This window comes from Scyliorhinus torazame, chromosome 1 (assembly GCF_047496885.1).
Source record: "Scyliorhinus torazame isolate Kashiwa2021f chromosome 1, sScyTor2.1, whole genome shotgun sequence".
Taxonomy (NCBI): domain Eukaryota; kingdom Metazoa; phylum Chordata; class Chondrichthyes; order Carcharhiniformes; family Scyliorhinidae; genus Scyliorhinus; species Scyliorhinus torazame.
In genome coordinates this window covers 363,605,226-363,631,757 of record NC_092707.1, presented here as the reverse complement: position 1 = coordinate 363,631,757, position 26,532 = coordinate 363,605,226, and the positions used below count along the sequence as shown (strand labels likewise).

The window sequence follows — 26,532 nt, the reverse complement described above, 5'->3', positions numbered from 1 at the left end:
CACAGATCTATCTGTGCTTCTTCACGCAGCACAATCAGACTATCCTGGAAAAATGCCACTGCAGCTGCTTTGGAATAAGGATGTTCTGCTTTGGATACGATCCTGTGTAAGACATCCGATCCACAAAATGTCTCATGCCATGTCTCACACGGTTTCAAAAGAATTGCTACGAGTGGTAAAACTGCGCCCGATTCTAGTGGGAGCTGGGAAGGAATGGAGGAGGCCGTCACGAACCTCTGGCGTAAGGAAACTTGGCTAAAGGAGCTCAGTGATTGATTCCTCCACCCCCCCCCCCCCCCCCATCTGAATACCTGAGTCAGCAAGTTAAATCTTGGGGAAGAAAAATGCAAGATATACTAAATGTGATCCATATGATTGATTTCAAAGCTCTCTCGGTATGACAGTGAATGGGACTATGGGACTGCTGGCCTCCAGCTCTAATGCAGTAAGAAAATATTCCACAGCTTCTTCATTTTTCCCTTGGCCTCGCACCACCTCCCCCAAACTGTTCCAGGCCTCGTGGGACGTTGGCTGAGCCTGAACAGCGTCTCTCAGGAACTTTTCCGCCAAGCTACTCCGGCCCATTTTGTGCAGTGTTCTTCCCTATAATAGAATAAAACACAAAGATCAGTGCACCATGTGGAGGATTAAATCAATTTATGATGCAAAGTACAAGGATATGAAAACCATGACTTTAAAAAATAAAGTACTTGCATTTATCATGTCCTCAGGACATGAGCCTCTTTCATGTCCTCAGGACATTTTCAAATCACCCACCGCTAATGAATTACATTTGAAGGGTTGTGATAGGTAGGCAAATGGAGCAATTCATTTGTGCACACAGGTTCCCACAAAGAGCAAGAAGATAAATCACCATCATGATATGAAAACAAAAAACTGCAGGTTCTGGAGATCTGAAATAAAAACATAAAGTGCTGGAAATACTGGGCCACTGTGGCAGCATCAGTGGAGAGTGAAATAAAGTTAACGTTCCGAGTTCGAAGAAGTCACATTCAGCTGAACATGTTTCTTGTTTCTATCTCCACACATGTTGCCAGATGTGCTGAGGATTTCCAGCATTTTCTGAAGATAAGCGACTAGTTGTCCTGAGTTTGGTGGGTTGGTTGACAAAATCATGTCGACCGTGACAGCAGTCGAACGTCACGGTCTTCCTTGAAAAAAATGCGATGGGACCTCTTGCAATGAATTGAGCAATCGGGCAGGCAGGTACTGCAGAACACACAGGAGCAGAACATCTGGCTTCCTAGCTTATTTACAACACAAAAAACAGTGCTCTTGACTAACACAGCACAGACCATAGATTGATTCTGGAATTAAAAAATTTGTAAGACAATTTCCAGATGGAGTACTTGGAAGTCAGTGGTTAAAAAAAAAAGCAGCATTACATACTGAATTTTGGGGGCAAGGGCTTGAAAGTGGGCAGGAGACCACCCTGAGGTGGGTTGGCACTTTAAATATTGTAATATGGCTGCAAGCCTCAATCATCAGCAAAATGATGGAAGGTGTTGGAAACAATGATGCAGCCCTAGTCCAAATATGAAGAAAAAAGAGCTGAATTCCAGAGAGTGACTGCCAATGTCTGGCAGAATGTAGCACCAAGGAGCCCGAGTAAACTTTTCCAGTAAGGGTCAGGAAGAAAACTTGACTCGTTGGAGTCAACCCTAGCCCAAAGGAAGATGGTTGTGAGTTATTGGACGTCAATTATTTCAGTGTCAGGAGTTCCTCAAGGTAGTGTCCTGAGCCAAATCATCTTCAACTGTTCTATCAGTGACTGTCCCTCCATTTTAAGGTCAGAAGTGATCAGAAACTTAACTGTACCAGCCACATAAGTCCTGTGGCTACAAAAGCAGGAAAGAGGCTGGGAATTAAATAGTCAGTAACTCACCTCCTGACTCTAGAAACCCTGTCCACCATCTATAAGGCGCAAGATGTTTAACACCAACCAGGGCAAAACAGCTAGCTTGATTGCCACCACATCCAACGTTCACTCTTTTTACCACTGATGCACAGTGGCAGCCGTGTGTACCATCTACAAGGTGCACTGCAACAATTCACCAAGGCTGTTTTGACAGCACCTACCAAACTCTTGACCTCTACCACCCAGAAAGACAGGGGCAGCATATACATTGGAACAGCACCTGCAGATTCCCTTCTAAGCCACACACTAATATATCATCGTTCGTTGACTGTGGCAGGTTATAATCCTGGAACTCCCTTCCCAGCAGCACTCTGGGTGTACCTACACCACATGGACTGCTGCGAGGCAAGAATCTAATAATTCAGAAGTACATAGAACATACAGTGCAGAAAGAGGCCATTCGGCCCATCGGGTCTGCACCGATCCACTTAAGCCCTCACTTCCACCCTATCCCTGTAACCCAATAACCCCTCCTAACCTTTTTGACCACTAAGGGCAATTTATCATGGCCAATCCAACTAACCTGCACGTCTTTGGACTGTGTGAGGAAACCGGAGCACCCGGAGGAAACCCACGCAGAAATGGGGAGAACGTGCAGACTCCGCACAGACAATGACCCGGCGGGGAATCGAACCTAGGACCCTGGCGCTGTGAAGCCACAGTGCAGTGTGCTACCGTGCTGCCCATAAATCTTTATTCTTGTCACAAGTAGATTTTCATTAATACTGCAATGATGTTACTGTGAAAAGCCCCTAGTCGCCACACTCCGGCGCCTGTTCGGGTACTCAGAGGGAGAATTCAGAATGTGCAATTCACCCAAGTCACCTTTTGGGACTTGCGGGAGGAAACCGGAGCACCCGGAGGAAACCCACGCAGACACGGGAAGAATGTGCAGACTCTGCACACTGTGAAGCAACAGTGCTAACCACTATGGTACTGTGCCACCCAAGAAGGCAGCTCACCAGCACCGTCTCAAGGGTTATTAAGAATGGAAAACAGATGCTGCCCTAACTAACATGCCCACATTTCATTAATGAATAAATAAAAAAGCTGGCATGACTGGCAACCCTCCTGCCACCTCATACATTCACTCCCTCCACCTCCAGCAGAGGGAGGCTGCAGTGTGTACCACATAAAAAATGCACTGTAGCAACTCAACAAGGTTTCTTCAACAGCACTTTCCAAACCTGCAACCTCTACTAACTACAAGGGAAACAGGATACGGAAACACCACCGCTTGCAAGCTTCCCATCAAGTCACACACCACCCTGACTTCAAAGTTTATCGCCATTTATTCATCATCAAAATCCTGAAATTCCCTACCTAACGTCAGAACAGGAGTACCTTCACCACGCAGTGGTTTGAGAAGACAGCTCACAACGACATGCTCAAAGACAATTCGGGCTAGGCAATAAAAGCTGGCCTTGCCAGCAACACCCACAGAAACAAATAAAGAACGCTGTAACAAATTAAAATATCTTATTCTAAGATGTCGCAAAGACTTCTGGGCGATGGACTCAATCCAACATTCTTAATTTCAAAAGAACAGCCTACAGTGATATGTGTGCATTTCTGAAATACAATGGTAATGCGTCACTATTTGGCAATGCGTAACCTGAGTTTATAGAGCAGTAATTCACCAGTGTAATTTCAAATCTTCAACCTTTTAAAGTTGAAGCATATGGTTTAGGCATTATTCTCTCTCTTTCGATATGACTTTTTTCTAATTCTCCTATTTACTCCTTTCTACTTGGGCTGGGATATTTCATCAACTAATGCGATGGAATTGTTGACTCTCCACATTTGGCCAAGCTAGGTAATATGTCATGTTGCAAGTAACATCTGTGTGCTTAACTCCGTTTCTAGTAATTTAGTGTTTATTTACTTAGCTGCAATATCTGTTTTTTAAAAATATATTCCAACTCTTCTGCACCCTGCTGCTTTGCTCCTCAAAAGGAAAATAGGAACAGAGTCTGCATTCAGCCCCTTGAGCTGTTCTGCATTTAGTTCAAACATGGGAATGGTAGCATTGTAGTTACTGTGTTACTGGACTGGTCATCTAGTGTCTCTCAGCTTCTGTGGCAGTGATACACCAGAGTCACCAACTATCTCTACAAGTGATAACCTTGTCTGCCGACTACCATCCACAGATCTCAGATAACGTCATGAAAAACGGCAGAATCTGGGACTTCTGGAGGATGAAGGCCCCGTGATTGCTTCTAGGACAGTGTCTGTATCTGAATAAAACTCTCGCTATGATCATATATCAGCTGAACATTTAAGAGTGGAATACTGTCCTATTGAGGAATATTTATGGCTGGTCAGTCGATGCTGCAATGGCCATATGGATGCAATCAATAATCCCCTGCACTAAAGGACATCGCGCGGCAGAGGAAGATCACACTGTGCTTTGAATTTGAGTGCCATTTGATGCACAATCAATTACACAAAGACGAGAGTTGGATGCAATAGAGGCTTTATTACACTAAGATGTGTGGCCTCCTACAGCAGCTGGTGAAATGGCTGCTGTACGAGGAGCACACATATTTATATTCCGCCTACTGGGCGGAGCCAGCTGGCAGGGAAATACCCCCGTACCTGTAGTACAGGGCCTTACCGTAAAGCACCTACACCAACATCCTCTATATACAATATATACATCAGTGGTGACTACCACACCACTACCTGTCAGAAATTAATGTAATTCTTTGCCATTTCAAACAGAGCATCATACCTTGTGATGCAATGGGTTGCCACCAATATTTGTTGCCCTTCCTTGGATGGAACAGGTTGCAAACAAAACAAGGCCACTGTGATGTTTCCAGATACAGGAAGGCCCTGGCAACAGTTCTTGTGAATTCTCAGATGTCCCTCAATGAGAGCAACCAGCTGTCTGGACAGGCACAGAGTCCTGCAGCACAGACGCTCTGACATTTCCAGGCAGCTTCTGCTTTGGCGTTAGACCCCATGCTGAGGGTGTTGCCTCTGTTGACTTCCTCTCCCTCATTTCTCACCCCTGCTCCCTGTTGCGTCAGGTCTGCCTCTACTCTTGCAAAGGGCTGCACATCATCGCTCGCCAATCCAATCTCTGAGTAGTTGCCCATTTCCTGTCATGTCCTTCTTTCCTTTATTTGTGGTGTTTTCATAAGCCTCTCACTCATGAACTGTGAGGCCTGTATGCAAAAGGATCCCACCATCTCCCATTGTCAAATGTGAAGAGATATGACAGATAATTATTTTGATGCTGTACAACTAGTTGCCTGTGAATGAGGATTTCTCTGAGCCCTCCCTCTTTAATGGTGCCTTTTGCTGCCTTCTCACCTTTCTGACTCATTCCCTGCTGCGTTCGTGCCTCTTCCTACCTTTCATGGTTGAGAATGTGTTGATATGGTTAATAGCCTTAACTAGCTATGTATTCTGCTTTCTTTGTAGCTTTTTAATCTCATGTTGGTTTTGTGTCAGGAAATTGGCATACCAATCAGAGTGGAAGGTTTATGTGACTGTCCAACTTGCCCTGGCATTTAAGTAAAAATCCTGTCTCCAGAGTCAGGAGTTCAAATCCCACCTGGGCAGCATGAGGAACTTAAATTCATTTGGTTAAATAAATCTGGAATAAAAAAAGCTAGTATGAGTAATGGTGACCATGAAACTAGTGAATTATTCTGAAAACCCATCTGTTTCAGCAATGTACTTTAGGGTAGGAAATTTACAGCCCTTACCAGGCCTGGCCTACATATGACTTCAGACCCAGGAGCAACACCAGGCAAACCTAAAAATGAGGTGTCAACCTGGTGAAGCTACAACACAGGACTACTTGCATGTCAAACAGCATGAGCAGCAAGTGATAGACAGAGCTAAGCTGTCAACGAATCAGAACTAAGCTCTGTAGTCCTGCCACATCCAGCTGTGAATAGTTTTTAAAAATTAATTTACGTGATGTGGGCGTCGTTGGTTAGGCCAGCCCTAGTTTCCCTAGTTGCCCTTCAGAAGGTGGTAGTGAGTTGGCTTCTTGAACCGCTGATGTCCTTGAGGTGCAGGAGCACCCACTGTGATGTTAGGCAGGGAGTTCCAAGATCTTGCTCCAGTGACATTGAAGGAACAGCGATATATTTCCAAGTCAGGGTGGTGAGTGACTTGAAGGGGAACCTCCAGGTGGTGGGGTTCCCAGGTATCTAATGCTCGTTCTTTCAGATGGTAGTAGCCGTGGGTTTGGAGGATGCTGTCTAAGGAATCTTGGTGAGTTACTGCAGTGCATCCTGTAGATGGGACACAAGGCTGCCACTGTTCTTTGGTGGTGGAGGGTTTGAATGTTTGTGGAAGGAGGAACAATCAAGTGGGCTCCTCCATCCTGGATGTTCTCGAGCTTCAAGTGTTGGTGGAGCTCCACTCATCCAGGCAAGTGGAGAGTATTCCATTACACTCCTGACTTGTGCCTGGTAGATGGTGGACAGGCTTTGGGGGGTCAGGAGGTGAGTTACTTGCCACAGGATACCTAGCCTTTGACTTGCCCTGGTAGCCACAGTTTTAATGTGGCTAGTCCAGTTCAGTTTCTGATCAATGATAGCCCCCAGGATGTTGATGTGGGGGATTCAGCGATGGTAAAGCCATTGAATGTCATGGGATGATGGTTAGATCCTCTCTTGTAGGAGATGTTCATTGCCTGGCACTTGTGTGGCACAAATGTAACTTGCCACTTGTCAGTCTAAGCCTAGATATTGCCCGGGTCTTTTTGCATTTGGCCATGGACTGCTTCATTGAGGAATCGTGAATGGTGTGGAATATTGTGCAGTCATCCGCAAATATCCCCACTTCTGACCTTATACTGGACTCCTCCATCATTCAGGATGGAGATATTTATGGAGCCTCCTCCTCCAGTGACTTGTTTTATTGTCCACCACCATTCATGGCTGGATGTAGCAGGACTGTAGCGCTGAGATCTGATGCGGTGTAGAATCGCTTAGCTCTGTGTCTCACTTGCTGCTTATGCTGTTTGGTACACAAGTAGTCCTTGTTGTTAGATCTGTTAGAGTTGCTAGACCTGTTCAAAATCTATCCCATTTAGCATGGTGGTAGTGCCACACAACAAGATGGAGGGAATCCTCAATGTGAAGACAAGGCTTTGTCTCCACAAGGACTGTGCGGTGATCACTTCTACCGATACTATCGTGGACAGGTGCATCTGCAGTAGGCAGATTAGTGAGCATGAGGTCAAGTATGTTTTTCCGTCTTGTTGGTTCCCTCACCACATGCTGCAACACTGCCATCGGCCCGGCAATGTGGAAAATTGCCAAGGTATGTCCTGTACACAAGCAAAAGAGCAAATCCAATCTGGTCCATTAGTGCCCCAACAGTCTACTCTGAATCACCAGCAAAGCGATGGAAGGCGTCATCAACAGTGCTTTCAAGCGGAACTTACTCAGCAATAACCTGCTTGCAGACAGACGCTCAGTTTGGGTTCTGCCAGGGTCACTCAGCTCCTGACCTCATTACAGCCTTGGTTCAAAAATGGGCAAAAGAGCTGAATGCCTAAGATGAGATGAGAGAGACTGTTCTTGACATCAGCTGCTGCTGCGGACCGACCTCATTCTAACGCTCCGCGAGATAGTCTAGGAACGGTTGCCACCGCCTGAAGAACCCCTGCGCAGACCCGCTCAAGGCAAACTCTGTCCTCTCCAGCTTGATGAACCCTGCCATGTCATTTATCCAGGCTTCCACACTGGGGGGCTTCGCGTCTTTCCATAATAGCAAGATCCTCCGCCGGGCTACCAGGGACGCAAAGGCCAGAATACCGGCCTCTTTCGCCTCCTGCACTCCCGGCTCGTCCGCCACCCCAAATAGTGCCAGCCCCCAACTTGGCTTGACCTGGACTTTCACCACCTTGGACATAGTCCTCGCGAAACCCCTCCAGAACCCATCCAGTGCCGGGCACGACCAGAACATGTGGGCATGATTCGCCGGGCTTCCTGAGCGCCTCCCACATCTGTTCTCCACCCCAAAGAACCTACTCAGCCTCGCCCCCGTCATATGCGCTCTGTGACTAACCTTAAACTGTATCAGGCTAAGCCTGGCACACGAGGAAGAGGAATTAACCCTACTCAGGGCATCAGCCCACAGACCCTCCTCAATCTCCTCCCCCAACTCCTCCTCCCACTTGCCCTTCAGCTCCTCTACCGACTTTAGCTGCTTTATCAATGACCTTCCTTCCATCAAAAGGTCAGAAGTGGGGATGTTTGTAGATGACTGCACAATGTTCAGCTCCATTTGCGACTCCTCAGATACTGAAGCAGTTCTTGTCGAAATACAGCAAGACCTGGACAATGTCCAGGCTTTCAATACTGAATGTGAATATATCTGCACTGTGGTTTGGTGTCCAGAACTGAATGCAATACTCCAGACAGAGTCTGAAGAGGGCTCTGTCTGTACAATTTATGCATTACATTCACGCCTCCATTCCAACCTCCTTGAGATAAAGGTCAACATTCTATTTGCCTTTTTGTACTTGTACTCTAGCTTTTAATGCATTATGCACTGGGCCATACATCAGTGAATCCCTTTGCTCCTCCACATTTTCTAGTTTCTTACCACAAAAGAAATATTGAGATTTGTCTTTCACATATCCAAAGTGAAGGACCTCAGTCTTCCCCATTTCAAATTCTATTGTGATAGTTTTGTCCACGAATTTCAACTTTCTAGATCCCTTTGTGATTTTTGTCTCCTATCCACACAATGTACTGTGGCTTCAAACTTAGTGTCACCTGCAGACTTGGAAATACATCTCTCTAGTCCCTCATCCAATACGAAAATATCCTACTACATTTAAGGTAGAATTTATTCTATTTTCACCATGTTCCTTCATAAGATGTTTTTCTGTTCCACAAACCTCATGCTACCTTTAATGGTTCTTGTGCAGCTCGGATGAACACAAAGCAAATTTTCCCTGTTTTCTGAGGGCGACCTTTCGGAAGATTATTTTATTCCAACAGGACCTTCCCAGCAATTAGCCTTAGAAGTATGGCAGCTTGCTTTAGGATTTCCGCCTCTGTTTGAGACTTATGTTAAGGTTTGGTGGTATTTTTAAAAATAAATTTAGAGTACCCAATTATTTCTTTCCAATTAAGAGGCAATTTAGCATGGCCAATCCACCTAACCTGCACATCATTGGGTTGTGGGGGTGAAACCCATGCAGACTGGGGAGAATGTGCAAAATCCACACAAGGGGCTAGTGGTATTAATATGGCATTTTACCCAAGCTAAAGGCTGTTAAAATACATTCTTGCATTGAGATCAAAAAGTTTTAAGCTGCAGAATTTAACACTTTTCAGTGCCAGCAACCAATGCCAACAATCATTACGTTAGATGCAGGGTGAAGTATTTTTAATTTGCTCTCACATTAGACTTCAGTTTAAAACCTTGGAATAGTAGGTTTAACTTAGTAGCATTTTCCATTTCTCATAAAATCCATTTCTTGTGGTTTCGCTGAATCTTGTTGCTAATTATTACAAAGGGACAATTTGTTGCTATGGCCCCAAACCCGCTAAGACCCGTGTTGAGACAACCCACACACATTCAATGTAGGGCCCCCAGAACCTAACAGAAAGACAGAAGAGCTACTTCATCCCATCAGTCAGGGCTGGGTTTAACCTAGGTCTCATGAGTAAAAGGATAATCCACTTCTCCAGCCACACAGCAAAAGTACTCACTAAACTACTGAAGCCTTGTTACAATCAATGCCATTTGGATTAAGTAGGCTCAATTGGTAGGCTGAGGTGCATCGATTTGAATTGTACTTCCATAACCTGGACAGGACTTTTAAAACATATCAGGGTAGAGTTTCCGCTTTGGGTGTCATCAGCAAGGCTATGAAATGCTCAGGAATGTACATAATAGCTCGATCTTTGTTTAGTAATAAATGCTCAAAAATGCTATGGCAACAGCAGCTTAGCTTCAAGCTGCTGGCTTTGTGAGGAGAAAACAAGATTACAGAAACATTCTTAAATGAAAACATCCAGTTCAGGCAATGCAGGTAAAATGGAAATCATTACATGAGTTAATTTTTTTATCCTAACTTTACCTCTTCTTCCTTGCCTACAACTATCAAAATGGCAACTCAGTTTAGAGTCCGTTAAACCTCAAACCATTCAAGCACAGCCAAGTCTGAATAGGAGCCAAGGCTGGGTTGAACTTTGGAAGCATAGGAATGCAACATTCTGGCCAGCTAATCCCCCCACCCAAACTACGAATAACAGTACGTCATACCCAATAAACAACACATTGCCAAGAAACAGAGACGTCTTTTGAGAAACACAGGGTCTTACGTTAGAAGCCATAGTGAATGGAACAAAGCATTTTAAAAGAAAAAAATTCTGAAAGTAAATCACTAAATTTCATTGGCATTTGGGAGGCCTGTAAAACTGCACAATATAACTAGCTCTCTGCCTTACTGTTTAAATTCTAAAGCACTGGACAAAGGAAGTAAGAAAATAAGCCAAAAATAGGAACAGAAAATGCTGTAATTACACAAGTCATTCAGGTCCAAAAGAGGAAATAGGTTAACATTTCAGAATATGTTTCCAGATTAACTGCAAAACACTGCAGCGAGAGTCCTTCAGAGCAATATGCACTCTAGTTTAGGTGGGATGTGGTTGTGCAGATGGCTGACAGTATGTAGTCAATGTGAACAACAATTACTTTTGTACTTATTTTCATATTCCCAATCAATTTTAATGTTGTGTTTCAATTAGTTTGTCTGTCCCCCAACATATTAAGAAACTCATTCTAGGGAAATAACAAGCATCCTAACATTGCTTATAACTGTTGCTTAGCCTCTTAGTTTACATTTGCTTGCAATGCTGCCCACTCATTTGAAACACAATTCATCTTTATCTAGTTGACATTAATTAAATGCCAGTTGTTGCAAATTGCTGCTTTATTTTTATTTGTTCATTTTCCCACAAATACATTTTCTTTTATGCAATTTTCCTTTTGGTGAATGCTTCCCAACTGCGGTTCACCTGGGTAAACAACATTGCTCCGGAGGGCTAGTGAATGGCTGCTCTCCCACAAATGTTAATATTCCCAATGCTTCATACCAGAAGCTGCGGACCACCAGGAATGAACCTCTCCCTTTTGATTTTATCACTCCTAATGTTGTGGAACTTGTTTACTGTTAACTGGATACTAAATGATTCCAAGTGGGATAAGTATTTTGTAGCAACTACACTCCAATGTATTTAATTCTTCTTACTTCTATTTTAGAAAGTTTGAGAACAAATGCAGATAGTCATTACAACAGCAACTTGAGTGATTATTCGGAAATTACAACCTCTATAGTTGCCTCTGCTTTCATTAGACAAGACTCAGATTGAGAATGAAACAGGGACTGAAACTATGTTCAGGCTAACACTATGGGCGCGATTCTCCCAAAGGGAACAACGTTTAGCCGCGTGTTTCCTGGCACCCGCAGTGCTGAGAAACACATGGCTATTCAACGTGGCTCGCGTTGTAGAAGGGGCTTGAAAGGGAAACTCGCGGCCGTTTTGTACAGTGGGGAGCTCCGCCCACTAGAACTCCTCATTCTAGCGCGAGATCGGGATGACATTTAAAAATGGTGTCCTGATCTCTGAGGCCCCTAAAAATATTCCTGACCTCCACCACAAGCCTTAACTATGGGAGGGCGAGATCGCTTTGGAGCTCACAAGGTGTGGCGAGCCGGGTAGATCCCGGGGGCGAGGTCTCCCGGCTTTCATTGCTCCAAGCTGCTTTTCTGGTGCTGCATGACCATTGAATCACGCCCTCTGTCAAAGCAGTGACACAGAGGCTAGGTATTCCAACATTGCTGGAAAATAATTAAAGAAAGAAACGGAGGCAATGTTTACAATCCCAGAGGAAATGGCCATTGTACAATGTGTCCTATATGATCACTGTTTGTGCTAAGGATTTGTTCCTGATATTGTATGAAGACCAAGGGCACTTACTGTTAACACACAGAGGTAAGTGGCAGTAGGAACGGAGCACGAGATTGTCAAAGTGCCAGAATGTTAAAAATTGGGACTGAGCTATAATGGAAATAAGGTCAACTTTCCAGCATATAAATTCTGGGATGGGAATAAACTTATACTAATTGCCAAATGATGATTCAAGCTAATTGTGGATGGAGATAGAAAAGAGGAATAGGGTTCTTTGCATCAATAGAAACTTAATGAAAGGAGAAAAGGTCCAACAGTTCTAAGAACAAAGAAAAATTACAGCACAGGAACAGGCCCTTTGGCCCTCCAAGCCTGCGCCGATCCAGATCCTCTATCTAAAACTGTCACCTATTTTCTAAGGATCTGTATCCCTCTGCTCCCTGCCCATTCATGTATTTGTCTAGACACATCTTAAATGACGCTATCGTGCCCGCCTCGACCACCTCCGCCGGCAATGCATTCCAGGCACCCACCACCCTCTGCATAAAGAACTTTCCACGCATATCTCCCTTAAACTTTTCCCCTCTCACCTTGTACTTGTGACCCCTAGTAATTGAGTCCCTCACTCTGGGAAAAAGCTTCTTGCTATCCACCCTGTCTATACCTCTCATGATTTTGTAGACCTCAATGAGGTCCCCCCATAACCTCCGTCTTTCTAATGAAAATGATCCTAATCTACTCAACCTCTCTTCATAGCTAGCGCCCTCCATACCAGGCAACATCCTGGTGAACCTCCTCTGCACCTTCTCCAAAGCATCCACATCCTTTTGGTAATGTGGCGACCAGAACTGTACGCAGTATTCCAAATGTGGCCGAACCAAAGTCTTATACAACTGTAACATGACCTGCCAACTCTTGTACTCAATACACTTTCCGATGAAGGAAAGCATGCCGTATGCCTTCTTGACCACTCTATCGACCTGCGCAGCCATCTTCAGGGTACAATGGACCTGAACACCCAGATCGCTCTGAACATCAATTTTCCCCAGGGCTTTTTCATTTACCATATAGTTCGCTCTTGAATTGGATCTTCCAAAATGTATCACCTCGCATTTGCATGGATTGAACTCCATCTGCCATTTCTCCGCCCAACTCTCCAATCTATCTATATTCTGTTGTATTTTCTGACAGTCCCCTTCACTATCTGCTACTCCACCAATCTTAGTGTCATCTGCAACTTGCTAATCAGACCACCTATACCTTTCCCCAGATCATTTATGTATATCACAAACAATAGTGGTCCCAGCACGGATCCCTGTGGAACATCACTGGTCACAGTTCTCCATTTTGAGACACTCCCTTCCACTACTACACTCTGTCTCCTGTTGCCCAGCCAGTTCTTTATCCATCTCGCTAGTACACCCTGAACCCCATGAGACTTCACTTTCTCCATCAGCCTACCATGGGGAACCTTATCAAATGCCTTACTGAAGTCCATGTATATGACATCTACAGCCCTTCCCTCATCAATCAACTTTGTCACTTCCTCAAAGAATTTTATTAAGTTGGTAAGACATGACCTTCCCTGCACAAAACCATGTTGCCTATCACTGATAAGCCCATTTTCTTCCAAATGGGAATGGATTCTATCCCTCAGTATCTTCTCCAGCAGCTTCCCTACCACCGATGTCAGGCTCACCGGTCTATAATTACCTGGATTAACCCCTGCTACGCTTCTTAAACAAGGGGACAACATTAGCAATTCTCCAGTCCTCCGGTACCTCTGCCGTGTTCAAGGATGCTGTAAAGATATCTGTTAAGGCCCCAGCTAGTTCCTCTCTCACTTCCCTCAGAAACCTGGGATTGATCCCATCTGGACCTGGGGACTTGTCCACCTAATGCCTTTTAAAATACCCAACACATTCTCCCTCCTTATGCCGACGACCTAGAGTAATCAAACATCTATCCCTAACCTCAACATCCATCATGTCCCTCTTCTCGGTGAATACCGATGCAAAGTACTCGTTAAGAATCTCACCCATTTTCTCTGATCCCACGCATAACTTTCCTCCTTTGTCCTTGAGTGGGCCAACCCTTTCTCTACTTAACCTCTTGCTCCTTATATATGAATAAAAGGCTTTGGGATTTTCCTTAACCCGGTTTGCTAAAGATATTTCATGACCCCTTTTAGCCCTCTTGATTCCTCGTTTCAGATTGGTCCTACATTCCCGATATTCTTCCAAAGCTTCGTCTGTCTTTACTCGGAGAGTAGTAAGGGCGTGGAATGCCCTGCCTGCAACAGTAGTGGACTCGCCAACACTAAGGGCATTCAAATGGTCATTGGATAGGCATATGGACGATAAGGGAATAGTGTAGATGGGCTTTAGAGTGGTTTCACAAGTCGGCGCAACATCGAGGGCCGAAGGGCCTGTACTGCGCTGTAATGTTCTATGTTCTATGTCTTCTGTCGCCTAGACCTTACGTATGGCTCCTTTTTCCTCTTAGCTAGTCTCACAATTTCACCTGTCATCCATGGTTCCCTAATCTTGCCATTACTATCCCTCATTTTCACAGGGACGTGTCTGTCCTGCACTCTAATCAACCTCTCCTTAAAAGCCTCCCACATATCAAATGTGGATTTACCTTCAAACAGCTGCTCCCAATCTACATTCCCCAGCTCCTGCCGAATTTTGGTATATTTGGCCTACCCCCAATTTAGCACTCTTCCTTTAGGACCACTCTCGGCTTTGTCCATGAGTATTCTAAAACTTACGGAATTGTGATCATTATTCTCAAAGTAATCCCCGACTGAAACTTCAACCACCTGGCCGGGCTCATTCCCCAACACCAGGTCCAGTATGGCCCCTTCCCGAGTTGGACTATTTACATACTGTTCTAGAAAACCCTCCTGGATGCTCCTTACAAATTCTGCTCCATCTAGACCTCTGACACTAAGTGTATCCCAGTCAATGTTGGGAAAATTAAAATCTCCTATCACCACCACCCTGTTGCTCCTACATCTTTCCGTAATCTGTTTACATATTTGTACCTCTATCTCACGCTCGCTGTTGGGAAGTCTGTAGTACAACCCCAACATTGTTACCGCACCCTTCCTATTTCTGAGCTCTGCCCATATCGCCTCATTGCTCGAGTCCTCCATAGTGCCCTCCTACAGCACAGCTGTGATATCCTCTCTGACCAGTAATGCAACTCCTCCACCCCTTTTACCTCCCTCTCTATCTCGCCTGAAGCATCGATATCCTGGGATTTTCAGTTGCCAATCATGCCCTTCCCTCAACCAAGTCTCAGTAATAGCAATAACATCAAACTCCCAGGTACTAATCCAAGCTCTAGGTTCATCTGCCTTACCTACTACACTTCTTGCATTAAAACAAATGCACCTCAGATCACCAGTCCCTTTGTGTTCATCATCTGCTCGCTGCCTACTCTTCCCCTTAGTCACGCTGACTTCATGATCTAGTTCCTTACAGGCTTTAGTTACTACCTCCTTACTGACCACTAACCTCGTCATTTGGTTTCCATCCCCCTGCCACATTAGTTTAAACCCTCCCCAACAGCGTTAGCAAAAGCACCCCCAAGGACATTGGTTCCAGTCCGGCCCAGGTGTAGACCGTCCAATTTGTAGTAGTCCCACCTCCCCCAGAACCTGTCCCAATGTCCCAAAAATCTGAACCCCTCCCTCCTGCACCATCTCTCAAGCCACGCATTCATCCTGCCTATTCTTTCATTTCTACTCTGACTACCATAAGACCATAAGACATAGGAGCGGAGGTAAGGCCATTCGGCCCATCGAGTCCACTCCGCCATTCAATCATGGCTGATTTCAACTCCATTTACCCGCTCTCTCTCCATAGCCCTTAATTCCTCGAGAAATCAAGAATTTATCAACTTCTGTCTTAAAGACACTCAACGTCCCGGCCTCCACCGCCCTCTGTGGCAATGAATTCCACATGTGGCCATGTGGCACTGGTAGCAATCCTGAGATTACTACCTCTGAGGTCCGACTTTTTAAACTTGGCTCCTAACTCCCTAAATTCTGCCTGTAGGACCTCATCCCGTTTTTTTACCTATATCATTGGTGCCTATATGCACCACGACAACTGGCTGTTCACCCTCCCCCTTCAGAATGTTCTGCAGCCGATCTGAGGCATCCCTGACCCGTGCATCTGGGAGGCAACATACCATTCGGGAGTCTCGTTTTCGACCATAGAACCGCCTGTCTACTCCCCTTACAATTGAATCCCCTATGACTATAGCCCTTCCACTCTTTTTTCCCTCCCTTCTGCACAGCAGAGCCAGCCACGGTGCCACGAACCTGGCTACTGCTGCCTTCCCCTGGTGAGCCATTTCCCCCAATTGTATCCAAAACGGTATACCTGTTTTGGAGGGAGATGACTGCAGGGGCCACCTGCACTGCCTTCCTATTTTTTCTCTGCCTTTTGCTCATCCATTCCCTTTCTCCCTCAGCAATCCTAGTCTGTGGTGTGACCAATTCACTAAATGTACTATCCACGACCTGCTCAGCATCGCGGATGCTCCAAAGTGAGTCCATCCACAACTCCAGAGCCGTCTTGCGGTCTAACAAGAGCTGCAGCTGGACACACTTCCCGCACGTGAAGGAGCCAGGGGCATCAGCCACGTCCCTGAGCTCCCACATTGAGCAAGAGGAGCATAACATGGGTCTGAGATCTCCTGCCATTTTTAATCTTAAGTTTAACTTAGTCCAACTAGGATCAGAACAGATCTTGAGACAGTGCATTGTATGAACATCATTAATGTTTCCTTTGCAAATAAATAAATAATTAAAAAAATACAAGTTCTGTGACAGCATGTTGGTGAACTAAAATAGCAAACAACCGGTAACTTGGGTTTGTGTTTACTTGAGCAGAGGTGTTCTGCAAAGCGGTCACCCAATCTCCCCTGTGTAGACCAGACCACATGGCGAGCAGTGAATGCAATAGACTAAATTGAAAGAAGTACAAGTAAATCACTGCTTCACCTGGAAGGAGTGTTTGGGGCTTTGGGCGGTGAGGACAGAGAAGGTGAAAGGGCACCTTCCTATGATTGTACGGGAAGGGGACAAGATGTTGGATGATTGAGGAGTGCACCAGGTTATCATGGCGGGATTGATCTATTTAGAATACTGACAGGGAAGGGGAGGAAAGACTTGGTGGTGGTGGCATCATGCTGGAAGTGGGTGATGGAAATAATGTAGGATGATCCTTTTATGTGGAGCTTGGTGGAGTGAAAAGTGAGGACAAGGGGAACCTTATCACAATTCTGGGAATGAGAGGGAAGGGTGAGAGCAGAAGTGTGGGAAATGGGCAGGCATAGTGGAGGGCCCTGCCAACATTTGGGGACTGGAATCCTCGGCTGAGCAAAAAGGCCTATCACAAGCGCAGTTGCTGAAGCTTGCATCATCAGAACAGGCGTGACAGAGAAACTGGGAGAATGGAATTGATTCCCACAGGAGACAGGTTGTGAGGAAGTGTAGCTGAGATAGCTGTGGGAGTCGTTGGGCTCATAATGAAAGCAAAGTTCAATATTGGGTTTCTAAAATTGGAAAAGAGAAACTGAACAATCTTTTAGTTTTAGTTTGCAAACCCTAACAATACTGCAGTTAACTGAATGCAGTAAAATGTGACATTATGGGACATTCTATTGACCTTATATTGGCAGGGAAATTGGATTGGTACTTTATCTGAAGTACTTTCCTGAAATCATGACTGTTGTATTTGAATAATAGCTATATGGATAACGACAATTTCTCATCCACGTTTTATAATGTGGCTTGAAGAATTGAAAGGCATTGCTCCTCTTTTAATGACACTCATTTCTGCTGTAGTGTTCCAGTGAATCTCAACGCAAGCTCGAGGAACAGCACCTCATCTTCCGATTATGTATTTTACTGTCTTCTGGACGCAACATTGAGTTCAACAATTTCAGGCCATGAACTCCATTCCCCCACTGTGATTCTGCTTTTGTGCCTTCAGACAGGGCTGTTTATTAATCTGCCATTCACACTTACTCGGGACAAATGCTTTGTTTCTTTCATATGATCATTACCACTCCCTTTGCCTTTTGCTCCATGACATCTTTGTCATTTCATCTCTCCTGCCCTCTACCCAATCCCAGAATTTTCCTTTAGTTCTTCCTCCCCCCCCCCACTTCAATGGCATAAAAGCCATCACATTGGTCCTTCATTCTGCACTGAAGGTTCATATTCGACTTGAAACGTTAACTCTGCTTCTCTCTCCACAGATACTGCCAGACCTGCTGAATATTTCCAGCACTTTGTTTTTATTGCAGATCGCCAGCATCCGCAGTATTTTGTTTTATTGAACTCTGTCTCCAAGACTGTCCTCTATGAGGTGGTGCACATTAATGTTCTCCATCGTGGAATCTGCTAAATGTATTCTTTTTTAAGGAGGGAACTAACTAGCTGATCTCCAAGAAAACAAAAGTCTGGAAAATGTCCCCTCGGATACTGCAGGTAATAAAGTAAAACTCCAGGACAGTATCTTTCAAACATTTTTGCCTGGGACCCGTTTTTACCAACCAGCCATCCTTTGGGATCCACACCGACCGACCTTCGCGACCCACCCCGGTTGACCTTCGTGACCCACTCAGGCTGACCTTCGCGACCCACCATTTTCACTTATCTATAATGTGACAGGTGAGCCTGCCTGATCCTCATGATCTCACTTGCTTTGTTATTCAATGTTACATTTCTGATAATAACTTCAGCTGATGATTTAAGATCTCACTGCATCCGTTGAAAAGAATAAAGAGGTTTGTCCTCAAACTCTCCATAGTCTTCAAATATCTTTGAAGTTTTGAGGGTTTTAAATTTTCAATTGCCAGTGCTTCCCTGCATATATCACACATGAACGTTGAATCCTGATTTGCAATGGCACAATAACCCACACCTCAAGTAATCATCTCTATGCCGCTGTGTTCCTTGTTTTCAGCTTCTTCTTAATGGGTTGCTCACCAGAGGCCCTGGAGTTCACACCAGCACTGCTGGCAGCTGCAAAATCGTCACTCTCATGCCCAGAACACGTCGCCGCTTCTGGTGGGAGGACTCTGTCGTTTGCTGAAACAACTGGCCTTGAACAGCACACTGACTTCGGGAGGAGGTGGTCCACCCCGCTCGGCCCCGGGCCTGTGCACTGCTTGATCCTGCATGCATGCGCGGGATGGCTGGCAATCTCAAAAGTTCTTCGGGGCCGCCATTTTTAAAGGCCAGTCGCAGGCGTTGGGCTTTCCTCCTGTGATCAGGAACACCACGGCCAATCGCACTGCAACCCTCCCGAAACCCACCCGCGGGTTGTGACCCCGAGTTTAAAAACCCCTGCTCTAGAATACCTGTTCAACTTTAGCAACGTACATTATTCAACTCAGTAGCTCCAGTTGAGAGGTGGTGTACTCATGGCCCAGCAATGCAACAATCATCTGTCTCTCATGATATCTGATAATCTGTCTTTCCTTATCCTTATACTCTTCATTCTCATTGCTGAACAAATATTAGGCAGCTATTTATTTGTTTGCAGACGTTATGTTCACGCCAAGAGTCCATTCTCCTAATGATCATTCTGTTGATAGATCCTGATGAACAGTTTTCCAACCATTGGAAAAAATCTTTACCCTCTCAAAATCGTTTGCTGATTTTGAAAACCTTTATTAGCTTTCTCTTTCCCACTGAGAAAAGTTCCAATTTTTCAAGTCACAAGAGGCCAGTGGAATGTGAAAGGCCAGAGGTGTATGGAGTTTAGCCTCAGTGGGGTGATTGGGACCCAAGTATTTAGAGATACATTTTACTGCACTGTAATTCAATCTGTTTTTAATTTACTTCGTTTTGTTCTTCAATAAGAGTAACATTTTAAGGGCTTTTTATTCGGTGCCTTAAATATAAGCTGCCTTGAAGTGGGAATAGGTAACACATTGGTTACAAAACAGATGTGAATGACTGCAATAAGACAGCCTTTTTTTTTACAAGAATATAGGAAAGAGAAAGAGGCCATTCAGCCCCTCTGGCCTGCTCCGACATTCAATAAGATCCTGATTGATTTCCAAGCTCAACAACACATTCCCACACTATCTCCACATTCCTTGCTTCCCCTTCTATCCAAAAATCTGTCAAATTCCGACTGAATATGCTCAACAACTGAAAACCCTCATCATTCTGTGACACAGAACTCCTTTACAACCTTTGAATACAGAACTTTTTGCTCATCTCAGTCCTAAATGTTGGACCCATTATTCTGAGGATGGGACCATAGCTCCCAGGCCAGTGGAATCTGACCTATTAAGCCCATTAAGAATTTTAAATATTTCAATTAGATCACCTCTCATTCTTCTAAATTCCAAGGAATATAGGTCCTTCTATTCAACCTCTCCTGCTAGCACAATCCCCCAAGAAATCACCCCCATTTTTAAAAATGGATTTACTTATTGTTCATCTAGCATTCTGTCTCTGACATGCGATCATTTGCAAATATACCTCGTTAGTTTATTCTCTAAAAATTCAATTCACAACCATACATTCCGTCACGACAATGGACAAGTCTGCCTACGAGAGGGACACACTGTGACCTGAAGAAGCAACCTTATCATTGCTTAATGCTACTTCAACCTACACACAGGATAGGATTTTTAAGCCATTCACGCTGGTGGAGTCTTATGGTCCTGGCGATGGCGCACACCCGCCGCTGGTTTCGTGGCAGCGAGAGGTGTGTCCCCACTGACTGTATCCGCACTGTCTGTGCGGAGTCTGCACATCCTCCCCGTGTGTGCGTGGGTTTCCTCCGGGTGCTCCGGTTTCCTCCCACAGTCCAAAGCTGTGCAGGTTAGGTGGATTGGCCATGATAAATTGCCCTTAGTGTTGGGTGGGGTTACTGGGTTATGGGGGTAGGGTGGAGGTGTTGACCTTGGGTAGGGTTCTCTTTCCAAGAGCCGGTGCAGACTTGATGGGCCGAATGGCCTCCTTCTGCACTGAAACTTCTATGACAATGACGGGACCAGAAGATCCCGCCACCAGCTGCTGGTGAGCCACTCTCCACCGCTGCAGAACTCGCTACAGAGGGGGGAAGAAAATTCCGCCCAGTGTCTCTCCTGATTTTTTTTTTGTAAGATGATATATTTGTTTCATAAATTCCTAAACTGTTAAAATTGCCGTGTTATTACAGTTTATTGTTTTTGTGATAGCAAGAGAATTATATAGCAGTACTGAATTGGAGTCGCTGTTTTCCCGTCGGGCTCCACCCGCCCACCCGACCTTTTAGCTGGGATGGGCAAAAGGAGAGAGAGAGTTCAAACATGACCAAGTATTAGGTACATGCCCAGCCAGAGTTGGCAACCCTAGCTATTATGGGCCCTCAATGTATCCTAGGGGAGCATCAGAATGTGTCAGAAAGTAAGTCTATGAAGCAAAGGGTCACTGTGTTTGAGCATTGAGTGACCACATTCTGTAGCATCAGACGGATGTGAAATTTCTGGGTCATATTCTTCAGAATGTGATCACATAAGAGGTGGTGCTGGATAGTTTAGGAATGTTAGGGAGAATAGGTGACCCTTTGCAGAGGCAGCAAAGGGGGTCAGGAGTGCACAGGACCCCTGAAGTTACTGGAACTACTCAATTGAAACATAATACTGCACAAATTTGAGACATAGATCAAAAATCCACATAATGGGAGATATTCACTGTTGTCAATGGTGTGTCAATTAAACATTTCCATCACGTACACTTCAACCTAGGGTTAAGGTCATTCCCGATATTATGTCCACTGTGTAAACAAGAATAACATTTTTGGGACTTCCGGTTGCGGCGATGCGGAGCTAAGCCGCACGATTCGGCAGCTCCTGCGATCACGGACTTTCGGGCTCTCTAGAGGAGTCCCAACGGGAATTTTTTGAAGACGTTCCGTGTGGGAAGGGAAGAGTGAGGTCCCCCTTCACCGTTTATGGACCGGACCAGAAGCAAAACGGCCAAAAAAGCGGCATTGGAGCAGCGGGAGAAGCGAGGGAAGAAAAACAAAATGGCGGCTGCCGGGGATAAAGTGGAATGCGGGCCGGAGCTGCAACAGTTCATCAAGCGCTGTTTCGAGGAGCTGCGGAAGGAGATACTGGCGCCTATGCTGTCGCCGATTGAAGGACTAGGGATGGCCCAGAAGGCCCACGAGGTAAAGATCCAGGAGGTGCAGAAAAAAGTCAATGAGAACGAGGATGAGATCTTGGGCCTGGCGATGAGAGTGGAGGAGCACGAGGCGCTGCACAAGAGGTGGGCGGGAAGATTTGAAGACCTGGAGAACAGGTCGAGGAGAAAGAACCTTCGGATCCTGGGTCTCCCTGAAGGAGTGGAGGGGACCGATGCTGGGGCATATGCGAGCACGATGCTCGAGTCGATGATGGGCGCGGAGGCCCCTTCGAGGCCTTTGGAGCTGGATGGGGCACAACGGGTGCTGGCGAGGAAGCCCAAGGCTAACGAGCCGCCAAGGGCGATTGTGGTGAGGTTTCACCATTTCACGGACAGAGAGAAGGTCTTGAAATGGGCCAAGAAAGAGCGGAGCAGCAGCTGGGAGAATGTGGAGATCCGAATATACCTGGACTGGAGCACGGAGGCTGCAAAGAGGAGAGCGGGTTTCAACCGGGCCAAGGCGGTGCTGCACCGGAAAGGAGTGAGATTCGGAATGCTGCAGCCAGCGCGATTGTGGGTCACAGACAAGGATCAGCACCATTATTTTGAAACGCCTGAAGAGGCTTGGACCTTTATTCAAACCGAAAGGTTGGACTCAAACTGAGGGTTTGTGAGGGTGGGGGGGGGATGTTTGATGTATATAGGGTGTTAATCACGCGCAGGAAATGTTACACGGGCTGGGGGAGAGAGGGGGATGGGGATGGGGGAAAAGAGACAAGGCCGTGACAGGAGCTGCACCAGAGGGGGCGGGGTAGGCTTAGGAAAGCGCGGTATTTTTTCCCGGCGGGAGGGGGAATGGAGGAACGCACACTGATTGGGAGATTCCCACACGGGGGGGTCAATGGGACGGCGGGGGAAGCCGGGGTCAGCAGGTGTCAGCTGACTTACGGGAGTGTTATGGGGGAGCAAAAAAGCTAGACACGGGTCTAGCGGGGAGGGAGGCGGGGGGAGGGTTGCTGCTGCACTGGCCGAAGGGGAATGGGACACAGAAGAGATGGTCGGGGCGGGGGTCTCCCTTCTGAGGGACTGGAGGGCGAGGGCGGCGCGGGCACGGGACTGGCCTAGAAACGGAGATGGCTAGTCGGCCGGGGGTGGGGGTGGGGGGGGCCCAATCCGGCTGATAACGTGGAATGTGAGGGGCCTGAATGGGCCGGGAAAGAGGGCCCGAGTGTTCGCGCACTTAGAGGGACTGAAGGCAGACGTGGTCATGCTCCAGGAGACACATTTGAAGGTGGCGGATCAGGTCAGGCTAAGAAAGGGGTGGGTAGGACAGGTATTCCATTCGGGGCTGGACGCGAAGAACAGAGGGGTGGCAATATTGGTGGGGAAGCGGGTGTCGTTTGGGGCCAAGAATATCGTAGTGGACAACGGAGGTCGATATGTGATGGTGAGCGGTAAGTTGCAGGGGACGTGGGTGGTATTGGTAAATGTATACACCCAGAACTGGGACGATGCCGGATTCATGAAGCACATGTTGGGGTGCATTCCGGACCTGGAGGTAGGAAGCCTGATAATGGGTGGGGATTTTAATACGGTGTTGGACCCAGCACTGGATCGCTCCAGATATAGGACCGGAAAGAGGCCGGCGGCGGCCAAGGTGCTTAGGGGGTTTATGGATCAGATGGGGGGAGTGGACCCGTGGAGGTTTGCCAGGCCGCAGGCCAGGGAATTTTCTTTTTTCTCCCACGTGCACAAAGCCTACTCCCGGATAGATTTTTTTGTTCTGGGAAGGGCGCTGATCCCGAAAAGTGGAGGGAACGGAGTATTCGGCCATAGCCATTTCAGATCAAGCCCCGCACTGGGTGGAACTGGAGTTGGGAGAGGAGAGGGACCAACGCCCGCTGTGGCGGTTGGATGTGGGACTGCTGGCAGATGAGGTGGTGTGTGGGAGGGTGAGGGGGTGTATCGAAAGGTACTTGGAGGTCAACGACAATGGGGAGGTGCGGGTGGGGGTGGTATGGGAGGCGCTGAAGGCGGTCATCAGGGGAGAGCTAATCTCCATCAGGGCTCATAGGGAGAAGATTGAGGTCATGGAAAGGGAGAGGTTAGTGGGGGAGATTTTAAGAGTGAACAGGAGATACGCAGAGGCCCCTGAGGAGGGAGTACTTAGGGAAAGGCGACGTCTCCAGACGGAGTTTGACCTGTTGACCACAGGGAAGGCAGAGGCACAGTGGAGGAAAGCGCAGGAGGCGACGTACGAGTATGGGGAGAAGGCGAGTCGGATGCTGGCACACCAGCTCCGTAAGAGGATGGCAGCGAGGGAAATAGGTGGAGTCAAGGATGGAGGGGGAGCAACGGTGCGGAGTGCGACGAAAGTAAATGAGGCATTCAAGGCCTTCTATGAGGAGCTGTACAGATCCCAGCCCCCAGTGGGGGAAGAGGGGATGAGACGATTCCTAGACCAACTGAGGTTCCCGAGGGTGGAGGAGCAAGAGGTGGCTGGTTTGGGGGCACCAAATGGGTTGGAGGAGCTGCGCAAAGGTTTGGGGAGTATGCAGGCAGGGAAGGCCCCGGGACCGGATGGTTCCCGGTTGAGTTCTACAGGAAGTACGTAGACCTGTTGGCCCCACTGCTAGTGAGGACTTTTAATGAGGCAAGGGAGGGAGGGACCCTGCCCCTGACAATGTCGGAGATGACGATTTCCTTGATCCTGAAGCGGGACAGGGACCCACTGCAATATGGGTCGTACAGGCCGATCTCGCTCCTCAACGTGGATGCTAAGTTGCTGGCAAAAGTGCTGGCCACGAGGATTGAGGACTGTGTCCCGGGGGTGATTCAAGAGGACCAGACGGGATTTGTAAAAGGCAGGCAGCTAAACACCAATGTGCGGCGGCTACTAAACGTGATAACGATGCCATCGGTGCAGGGAGAGGCGGGGATAGTGGCAGCTATGGACGCGGAGAAGGCCTTTGGCCGAGTAGAGTGGGAGTACCTCTGGGGAGTGCTGCGTAGGTTTGGGTTTGGGGGAGGGTTTATTAGTTGGGTTAAGCTCCTTTACAGAGCCCCGGTGGCGAGTGTGGTTACGAATGGGCGGAGGTCGGAGTATTTTCGTCTGTACCGTGGGACGAGGCAGGGGTGCCCCCTGTCCCCCCTGTTGTTTGCATTAGCAATTGAACCCTTTGCCATATCATTAAGGGAGTCTAGGAAATGGAGGGGGGTGGTCGGAGGGGGAGAGGAGCATCGAGTGTCGCTTTATGCAGATGACCTGTTGCTGTATGTGGCGGATCCAGTGGAGGGGATGGTGGAGGTCATGCAGACTCTGAGGGAGTTTGGGGATTTTTCGGGCTATAAGCTTAATGTAGGGAAGAGTGAGCTTTTTGTAGTACAGGCAGGAGACCAAGAAAGGGGAATAGGCGATCTACTGCTGAGGAGGGCGGAGGGGAGCTTTCGGTACCTGGGGATCCAGATAGCTAGGAGTTGGGGGGGCCTACATAAACTGAATCTGACGAGACTGGTGGAGCAGATGGAGGAGGACTTCAAAAGATGAGACATGTTACCGCTCTCGCTAGCGGGTAGAGTGCAGTCGGTCAAAATGGTGGTCCTTCCGAGGTTTCTGTTTGTGTTTCAGTGCCTTCCCATCGTGATCACTAAGGCCTTTTCTAAGAGAGTAGGCAGGAGTATTATGGGGTTTGTGTGGGCGAATAAGACCCCGAGGGTAAGGAGAGGGTTTTTGGAGCGCAGTAGGGACCGAGGAGGGCTGGCGTTGCTGAATCTGGGGAGCTACTACTGGGCAGCAAATGTGGCGATGATCCGTAAGTGGGTGATGGAGGGAGAGGGAGTGGCATGGAAGAGGTTGGAGATGGCGTCCTGCAAAGGAACGAGCCTGGGGGCGCTGGTGACGGCACCGCTACCGCTCTCGCCGACAAGGTACACCACAAGTCCGGTGGTGGCAACGCTAAAGATCTGGGGCCAGTGGAGACGGCACATGGGTGCAATGGGAGCCTCGGTGTGGTCCCCGATCAGGGGTAACCATCGGTTTGTCTCGGGGAGGATGGACAGGGGGTTTAAGAGCTGGCATCGGGCGGGGATTAGAAGAATGGGGGACCTGTTCATTGATGGGACATTTGCGAGCCTAGGGGCACTAGAGGAGAAGTTTGGGCTACCCCCGGGAAATGCTTTCAGATACATGCAGGTGAGGGCGTTTGTGAGGCGGCAGGTGAGGGAATTCACGTTGCTCCCGGCACAGGAAATTCAAGACAGGGTGATCTCGGGCATATGGGTGGGAGAGGGCAAGGTGTCAGCAATATACCAGGAGATGAAAGAAGAGGGGGAGGTGTTGGTAGAGGAGCTGAAGGGTAAATGGGAGGAGGAGCTGGGGGAGGAGATTGAGGAGGGGCTATGGGCCGATGCCCTAGGTAGGGTTAATTCCTCTTCCTCATGTGCCAGGCTTAGCCTGATACAATTTAAGGTGGTTCACAGAGCGCACTTGACGGGGGCGAGGCTGAGTAGGTTCTTTGGGGGAGAGGACAGAT

The 26,532-nt window shown here is 47.2% G+C and overlaps 1 protein-coding gene across 1 annotated transcript in view; it reads right to left on the bottom strand.

Moving 5' to 3' along the window:
- Positions 1 to 315: 315 nt before the first annotated feature.
- LOC140408376 (tetratricopeptide repeat protein 7A-like) overlaps positions 316 to 26,532 on the bottom strand; it is a 155,687-nt gene continuing 129,470 nt past the window's right edge. The window contains exon 3 of the mRNA XM_072495532.1: positions 316 to 603. Coding sequence (XP_072351633.1) covers positions 382 to 603 — 222 coding nt within the window. The 3' untranslated portion in view covers positions 316 to 381. The remainder of the gene's footprint in view (positions 604 to 26,532) is intronic.